This window comes from Aplysia californica, unplaced genomic scaffold, assembly GCF_000002075.1.
Source record: "Aplysia californica isolate F4 #8 unplaced genomic scaffold, AplCal3.0 scaffold00001, whole genome shotgun sequence".
Taxonomy (NCBI): Eukaryota; Metazoa; Mollusca; class Gastropoda; order Aplysiida; family Aplysiidae; genus Aplysia; species Aplysia californica.
In genome coordinates, this window is record NW_004797271.1 from 2,213,449 (window position 1) to 2,222,904 (window position 9,456).

Below are 9,456 nucleotides of genomic sequence, written 5' to 3' on the forward strand. Positions count from 1 at the left end.
GAGAGAGAGAGAGAGAGAGAGAGAGAGAGAGAGAATAACACACAGATACATACAAACATTAACACAAACATAACGATATGCACGGACACGCGTCTGGCAAAGATATTTAATACATCCTTATTATTCGATACACCCCCTACAAGTGTATAATTTTGTCAAAGAGATAAATTCATTTAATCTTGTTCTTCGTTTAAGTTATCGACAATCCATTACGTCACTGCACGCACAAAAAGGTCAAGGTAGAAGATTAGCAGTCAGTCATAAAGCGGCCCCAATCAGCGAGTTTTGATAGACAGTCACTGACAGTCCTGTATTGCGGGCTGATATACAGATGATGTCGATAACTAGTTGTGTTGCGACATGGTGGAATCAGACGCTCGTCTGTTTTTCAGCATATTATAGAGATAATTGGTATATTTTTAAAGCTAGATGATTTGTCTTGCGTCCTGTTGAAAAAAAACAACAACGTCATTTTACTATTAAATGAGGTGGGGGTCACTTGCTGTCATTGTAATAATTAGTGAGAAAATGGCCTCCAAAGTTTGGTGACTTTTAAAGCCTGAGTGTCCTTGGAAACTGCAAGTTTACTTTTTTCCGCCTTTCATCAACGTTTTTCAATAAAATGTACACAGAAAATGTATTTCTAGATGGTTATTAAATGTGTTTGCGCTAAAACGATAATGAAAAAAAAAGGCCACCAGGTGGAAAGACTGTCGGTTACTTCGATGCCATTATTATTCTTTCGAGCGTATCACTTCACCATGTTGTGACACAATTCTGGCTAGTGTGTATAGGGGCGGTGACGGAACTATAAATACTTGATCCACTTGTCTGAAGCAAAAACTTCGAGCACGCCCTAAATTTATCACAATTTGATTAATTCAACTACGTACGCTCCGCACCTTCCCCCATACACACGCATGCTCGCGAACACACACATACGCACACACATACGCATAAATCACCGACCTGTGCTGTAGCGGTCAGGTGCTCTGCTGTCGCACGTAGATGGTGTGAGTTTGATTACCGTGGGGGGAGAAGTTTCATCATGCATCCCCGTCTGTCTCCTGGGACTTTGAATCCCTCTCAGCCCAGGTTGGCCCTGACAGGCAGGGTCAAAGCAGCCTTCCTCCTAAATATCCTCATCGGTGGCGATGGGGGCGTACAACTTCTACAATTCCGTCATGGCGCGGTTGAATAAGGCGCTCGTCAACTTGAAGGAATATGGATATTGTAGTATCGTTATATCCGTTAATTTGCCTTGCTTTTGGTGAAAAAAATATAAATCTGTCTTGAGTAGAATTCTATATATTTGCGTTTGAATGGGGACATGCAATGATGCAGCCTTATGGTATGTGGAAACTGCTACAACTGACATATTATTCCGTTTCAGCCTATGTTATTCCGTTTCAGCCAATGACCAAGTTCCCATTTGCATCTGGGTGAGATAAAGAAGTGGGGTAAAATTGTATGTTTCCTAAGGATACGGTTTAATTTTGATTAGACAACACTTTTACACACACTCCACTTTGGTAGAAATGTCTATAAAATGCTGTTCCATTTTTGTTGAGAGGATGCCTATTTTAGACGCAATGCCATTTTTGGTGGTATACCTATTTCAGCTGATGCAATTCCATTTTGGTGAGAAACTTCCCTTACATTTCGTGGACTATTTATTGTCTTTCCGTGTGTCGTCTACTTTCTAGCTCCCTGTTCTCTGTGCTGCCCTCGGTATATCAGAATGCAAACCACCCTCGGTTGCAAACAATCACCTCTCCATCTTTCCTCTCTTCCACCCAAATAGAACCCAATTCTTTCTCTAGTGTTCCTTTAAAAACAATTAGAAAAAAAATCCAACAAGAGTATGGTGAGACCCAATACAAAAATCAGGATTTTTTTATTTCTTACTTTTTTTTTGGGGGGGGGGGGAGGTGGGTGGGTGTATTTTTTCTTGTTGTTTTTGTTTTGTTTTGTTTTGTTTTTTGCTTTTTACGAATCCTCAGATACTTATATCTTGTGATATATTCTCCTCAGAGATGTTGCTCTTGGGTTGTTTCTGTAACGAACCTGTTTCTCAAACCACAAAAACTGCGCGGGGCGCATGGTGCACTTAACATTTCCATCCATTAAGACAAACGTTTCCTGTTCCTGGAAAAGTCCCTTCTAGCCTGCCGATCATGAAGCTGAGCGACCCCTTTCGTCTAGCCATCGCGCTATCGTCTGTTCTCTGCGCATGTGTCATCCCGTGCTGGGGTCAACAAGGGACTTCCTCCCCAAATGTCACAAAAGGACAGCTTTGTCAGTTCACCGTGTCTGATCAGGTGGGAAGGATCGTGGTAACGTCTTCGTTTTTTACTTCCTATACTTCCTGCCAATGGCAGATACAAGGAGAAGGTGCTGATTCCGTCACTGTATTTTTACATAAATTTTGCCTTCAAACGGCTGCTCAAAACGTCGACAACGATCCGCAACAGCAGAACCAGCCAGGGGATTTTGAAGTATCTATGTATCGCACGGAGAACAGAGACCCGTCTGATCTCCTCTACACTTGGAGGAGCAGTGAGGAAGAAGTCACTCTGTCGTTCTCCCTTGAGTCTCTCTTTTTGACTGTCCAGCCTTCGGACGAGACAGGAGAATACCAGGATGTGGAGAACAGCGCTTTTCGCATAGACTATATCACCTGGAGTACCGTAAACAGTTCAGTCGGGTGTGAGCCCAACACCTTCAACGTTCCAGAACATGGAACTCTTCAGGTAATTAACACCACCCTAGGATCCGAAGCAGAAGTAATGTGCTCTGAGGGTTATCTCCCTCAGGGCGTGACGTCGTCACTGGTGTGTGTGGTCTCCGAAGACAGCACACTGTCATGGCAACCACGCACACGCGAGCAAAACTTCACGTGCGAATCTGTCTGCCTCCACCCTCCCGCCGTCCCACACACCCGAGTCCGTCTCGTGCTTGACGAGTACACAGAGTTCACGAGGACTCCTGAGCGGTTGATTCCGCGGCACACCGTAAGGTCAACTGGTTACGTCAGTTGTGAGGAGCCTTATCTCCTGACGGGCGCCACTGTATGGAATTGTTCCCGGGACGTGCAGGGAGTTCCAACATGGCATAATGCAAACGCGACTGCCTGCATCATCCCGGACTGTTCTTCTACAACGACTTTGACCGAGGAATCGGGCGCCATTGTAAACCCTTCTTTCCCGAGTGACGTTTTCGGGGGGGATGGAGTCACGTGTGCTTGGGAGGTTGTCGCTCCGAGCCAAGCCCAGATCAGCTTTTACTTCCAGTACTTGGATCTCCCAGATGACCCAAGCATTGACTTCCGGATAACGGATACTGGGGGACCCCGACCTGTGAGCTTGTTGCATTTCCAGGGTCAAGGCTTGTCAGTAAATGCGAGTAGCGTGACCAACAGAGTGCTGGTGACGTACACGAGGTCGGCGTCCGACTTGTCTGGTCACCGTGGCTTCTATCTGAAATACGTCACAAGATCCGATGTCAGTCTGAGACAGGTAAAGTTTTTCTTAGTTTTTCTGGTATTTAAACTTTGCTTCTCGGACTTCTCTGCTATAAAACATTCTGCCTGCCCGAGTTGTACTGGTCCCAAGCCAGACTTTTAGGTCCTATTACAATCTTCTGTTATGTCTCCCTTTTCCTCACTTGCCGTAAACGTTTAGTGGTACTTACTTACGTTTAGTGGTACAACTTGTATGGAATGAATGATTTTGTTCTGCTGCAATCAATGTTGACTAGGAGATAAAAGAAAGTTTTCCTATAAAGTTTAAAAGTGTAACGTCATTTGGATATCTACATAATGATATCCATGGGACATTGAAGCCGCCGATGTAGTCAGGAAGTTTAGCAGCTACGAACGACAAATGCAATCAACGTATCTTCCAAGATCTGTGATTTTTACTAAATCCATTCATACATAGAAATAGACGAATTAATAGTACCGGTGTTTGTGGTGTAGCTATGTTACGCTTCGCTGTCGCACGTGGAAGACCCGAGTTTGATCCTCGTATAGGGATAACTCTTATCGGGTATCTCTTTCTTTCTGCTGGGACGTTGAATCCCTCTCTAAGCCCAGGTACGCCCTGACAGGCAGGGTCGAATTCCGCTTCCTAAATGACCTAAATTGGGCTGGAGGGGTAAAAAACCCACATATAAAAAGATTTCAACCGCCGATTTCTTTGATTTCATTGTTTTGATGAGGGCCTGATTTCACCACAGTGCCTCACAATTAGTCAAACAGATGCTAGGCTCATAGAAGCGACTGTATCTTGAATGTATCTTTACTACTATGGCAAGGGTAGTGGATTTGAATTTTAGTCGTATAATTTTATTTTATTTGTCGTTTATAAGGTACACTGTCAGCTAGACACCTGTCTTTCTATAGTTTTACCAAGGACGTAAATGACATTTTTCAGAATTTTATTCCCTTTAAATTTACCCAGAATTAGGCAGGGCAAAAATATTACCAGAAGGCAGATCCTGCATTAGTTAAGACACTCTTATCCAGAGCCATTCAGATACAAAATTACGGTATCATATATTTAGCTATTGCTTGATAATGTTCCGACCTCAATTAAAACTTAAAAAATAATCCATTATTTTCATCTTTGTGTTAAACTATGAGTTGATGAAATGTACCTGGTCGTCTTATTTTGCCTATGTTTTCTTCCTAAAAGTAGTGGAAACATACTTTTAAAAATATAATAAAATAGGGCCGTATTAATTACGGTGTACTTTTTTTTTCATAAAGTCCGGCTTCTCGACGTTAACACAGTTTTACTTTTTTAGTTCTCTTTTGCTTTGGTTTGGTTTATATAAAGTGCAAAATGGATAGACGACTCATTACCTTATGGTACTTGAAACTTAAGTTCAACCTAAGCTTTCATATTTTTTAAAATTTCAAAGTTAATCTTTGTTGATACGAATTAATGTCACTGATATCCTTATTTCTTTTTGTTAGTCTTAATGAAACCCAAACATGAAACCACTTACCTTAGAGAAAGACATGGTGATATTCAATTGTGTTGTGGCAAGCTTGCCATAGTGTACACGGTCTATGAGTGATGACTTTCACGGTTAGATCTCTTCCTTTCATTTTGCATTTTACTCATCGACGTTTTGGATTTTTTTTCCAGGTACTGTTTTACGCACAAAATGTTATCTATTAATTCATTAATTGGTTGATTAATTCATTTACACGTATTTGGGTACTAGTTGTTTACTTTAAAAAGGTTGTTCCTGAAGCCATAATTTCTTTTATTTTCCATGCATCTTTAGTTATTAAATGATCTACGAATCATCATAGACAATTGATACTATATTCTTTCATTCACTTTGCACATGTAGAACACTGATGATCAAGGGGACGAGGATGTGAGCTATGTAGTCAGTGCTGGTTCAAATCAAGAAGTAAGTCACTCCTACTGATGCGTGTAAAGTGGACTGCACGCTTGTCCGATTGTGCACAGTTTGTTGAATGGCGACACCGTCCAGCACATCATTGACACTCGTCTTCTTTATAGTGGGTTGTAGACTTCGTTTTATTTTTCAGAACGGATTCCAATTTTTGGTGAATTGCGAGGGGGGGGGGGGGGGGGTTCTTTTTTTCCTTTTTTTATTTCTTAGTTCGCGAACAGTGGAATTTGGTGTACTTTAAGGAAAATAACTAGATTTCGCCAATGAAAATGTTGGGCAAATTATTTTTTGCTCTCTTCTTTTTTTTCAGTCGCACAAACACAAAACACGACAAGATTCTTATTGTTATCAAGGCAATTCCCAAATCACGTGGTATATCACAGCCTAGTAAATTTTCTGTTTTTTATTTGGGGTCAATCTCTAACTATAGCATTTCGCCCAAAAGTCATTTCATCATTATAAAACGATACGGCATGCTATTTCTAAATCAATATTAGGGGACAAAAAATGTTGATACTTTCTAATGGAAAAAGTGTTGAAACACAGGTGGAATCAAGGAATGGAATTTTATAAACGGCTTATCTTATAATTGCAAGCTCCAAACTCCCACGACAGACTCAGTAACATTTTATATTTAAATCAGGTTTAGCTCAGGTTCCATATTAACCTGCACGCCGATGAAAGTTATCATTTTATTTTTAAAGCAAATTCACTTTTCTTTTCACAAAATACAAAATTGTTATCTGATGGGGTAGGGGGTGTTTTCTCGTCAGTATTTGCAAATGGGTGGAGTTTTTTTTTTTTTCAAAATAAAGGACATTGGTTATTTTCTTTTTCACAGGAGCCCCCACCTGCACTCCTGGGCACCTTTGCACGTTCATTAAACACAGGCACTTCTGCACCCAGCACTGAAAGCAACACTTTAGCAAATGAACCTCAAACCCCAGCACCAAATGTCGAGAACGATACACCACAAAACACACCCCAAACCTCTATAACTGATAAAGCTACCACAGAAGCAGAGAGTTCCTCCACCCCAACACCATCAACCAGTGACATCACTTCTCTGCCCCCGACCACTCCCACCCCTGCACAACCAACCAGTGACATCACTTCTCAGCCCCCGACCACTCCCACCCCAGCAACATCAACCAGTGACATCACTTCTCAGCCCCCGACCACTCCCACCCCAGCAACATCAACCAGTGACATCACTTCTCAGCCCCCGACCACTCCCACCCCAGCAACATCAACCAGTGACATCGCTTCTCAGCCCCCGACCACTCCCACCCCAGCCCCATCAACTAGCGGCATCCCTCCTCAGCCCATGACCACTCCCACCAATGTACCGATGGTCAAAACGGACACTACAGTCACGCCTACAGGCCATCCAACAACATCAGAAAATACGGTAATTGCTAATTACCAAGGATTAAATCAACTCATGTATCTGGCCTCTTCAAATGTTTTCCCCTCCTAAATTTATGTAACACTTTAAAAATATGTCTTCAAATTTTAGGTCAAGCCAATTTCTACACATCATTTACTAAATCATTGGGCAAATGTATCTTCCTTTCTCATCTAAAGCGAACTTGAGACCACATTTTCTTTAGTATTATCTTGTGCATGAAAGATTTGTCTGCCAGATCACCCAGCAGGGACTGCAGAAGTAAGAAAAGGATATAGCCCACGGGAATTTTGTGCATTACTCTGAATGCCCCCCCCCCCCCAACCAAACCCTAAAGAGATTGATGGAAAGGGTGGGGTGGGGTTACAGTTTGCGGTACCTGGGTACAACAGTTATAATTATTTTACAAAGATACGAAGTAATGGCAGATTTTTGGAAACCTAGTTAGGGCGTTGAAAGAGAAAAGCTAACAAACGAACGGGAAGAACAATAGGTATTTTCCCCTTTCTGAAACGTAACAAATCGGGTAAGCTTCGGGGCAATGTGACTGACGTAAGTGGTGCAGCAAGGTTCTTCGCTGTCGCACGCAGAAGACGTGAGTTCGATTCCCGTGTGAGAAGAAATTTTAATGAGTATCTCCTTTTTTCCTGCTGGGTTATTCCTGTCCTTCAATTATATAAATTGTGTCCATGAGGGCGTAAAAACAACTTACTTTAAAGCCAAGAAATCTGCGTACTTGCTGCTTTTTGTTTTTATTGTGTTTTACCCTTTGGTAGTTCTTTCGCTTCTCTTTTTGTGCTGTGCTAGTATTTCATATTTGTTAGATTATGTTGCTGTAGTTGTTATGATGATTGGCTTTGTCTCTCTCCCCCCCTCTCGACATTGTTGCTTTTCTTTCGTGCTGCTTTTCGGAACAGGGAAAGAGAGGGGGGAGTGGCGGTATAAAGTTATGCCTTGATACCTGAAGGTGCCATCTCTGTCTCAGCGGTGACGTGCAATGACACTCCAATACTTACTGTCGCTAGATGGCTTAATAAAAACTCTGTCATATTTAGGCCAGGTCTATGCCTTGATGTTATCGATCCACGTTGTTCTTTGTTCACCCTTGTCCCTTTTGCCTCACTCCATGCCTTCGAGTATTTAATTCATAATGGTCTATAAATGTGTACCTTTTTCAGACGATAGGATTTCGAAGGCAGAATAATTATTCACGCGTATTGTGACCTCAAGCTAAAAGCAGATATTCTTGGAAAACGTTCTCGGATTATAACTATCCAGATTCAAATTTCGGACCACAGCCTCTCAAACATAGTTGTGACTGTCTATAATATATCTTAACTTAGTGATTGTGTAAGTACAAAAAACGAATGTCTAAATCAGAGACTATCTATTTTTGTACCATCGACATTTAGCTGCACATGCCCTGGGTAGACACCAAGGTCACGTGAACTCAACCAAAAAAACAAAAAACAAGAATAGTAAAGGCGTGGCTGTAATTAGAGAAATACGCTTGTTGGAATTTTAAATTTTCATTTTATTATTTTTTTGTTTTTGTTTTGTTTGGAAGGCTCAAAATCACATTTCAGATTATTGCTTGGGCTGTTGTCCTGCTAAATGTTTGCTCGGTTATCCTTAATTAAAAGTCACATCTCACAATATATTAGAAGTATCAGTTTGTTGATACCTGCACCGTTTGTAACTGTAGAATTCTCCTATTAGAGGTATTTTTCAACATATTTATTAGTTGGTTGTATAATTCCTCACTTAATGCTTCGTTTCGAGTTTGAACAAAAGTCTTCGGTTGTGTAAGTCTTTTATTTGGACTAAACAGAGTAATTATCCACAAGGCTGGCATTCTTGACTCAGTTGAGAGACAAAACAGTTTCTGCTTTTTATCTCAGTGCGAACTCATCTGTATCGTGCGGGTCTGCTTCATGAGATCCTCCATTTGTCAGTGCGAAACACTAGCATCAATTTGCTGCAATTACCGTCTGATTAAGTTTTCCAGAAGACAAAGAACACATGGTCAAACACTTTTTCTTTATGTTCACACATTGTAATTACCTAGAATGGTTTTATGACCTATCGCACGGCCACTTCTGAAAACGATGTTGTTGTTTCCCCACCCCCCGTTCACAGGGAGTTGTCTCTGGAGAAGTCACTCAAGCAACTGAGAGTTCAGGGGGCGTAAGTAATGGTTAGGTTCTTAATAGTCATTGTGAGATCAGGTGAAGAACTCTTGATTATCTCTCTTCTCACGCTGTCGTCTGCATGGTCTTGTTGCTGGCTGATTGGTGGGTTGTTGTGTATGCAAACTTATCTGAAGATAATAATTTTTTTTATCATTCTTAGCCTGACATGTATTGTCATCAAAGATTTGCTTTTTTAGAGTCATTTTGCGTTTTAAAAAAAGAGATTAAATTAACAACTTTCTGTCATTCCTTCTATTCCGTCCTTTTATCTGTGCGTCTGTATTTCTGAGAGGCACTCCAGTCCTTGTCTTTTGTCAGTCTCAATGTTCGGGCTACACATTAATGTGTAGGATGGTTTCTATCTGCCGCTTCGTGCTTTCTTCTTCTCTCTCCCTTTACCTTCCCGGTCTCTCTCTCTCT

At 41.4% G+C, this 9,456-nt stretch overlaps 1 protein-coding gene across 2 annotated transcripts in view; it reads left to right on the top strand.

Moving 5' to 3' along the window:
- Positions 1-9,456, top strand: part of LOC101859524 — a 17,041-nt gene that overhangs the window by 1,956 nt on the left and 5,629 nt on the right. Inside the window, exons 2-5 of one of the 2 annotated variants that reach the window (XM_013081088.1) lie at positions 2,035-3,518; positions 5,368-5,430; positions 6,278-6,847; positions 8,984-9,031. In XM_013081088.1, the coding sequence (XP_012936542.1) occupies positions 2,178-3,518; positions 5,368-5,430; positions 6,278-6,847; positions 8,984-9,031 (2,022 nt within the window). In that variant the 5' untranslated portion in view covers positions 2,035-2,177. The remainder of the gene's footprint in view (positions 1-2,034; positions 3,519-5,367; positions 5,431-6,277; positions 6,848-8,983; positions 9,032-9,456) is intronic. The other variant, XM_005088833.2, reaches the window with a different exon arrangement.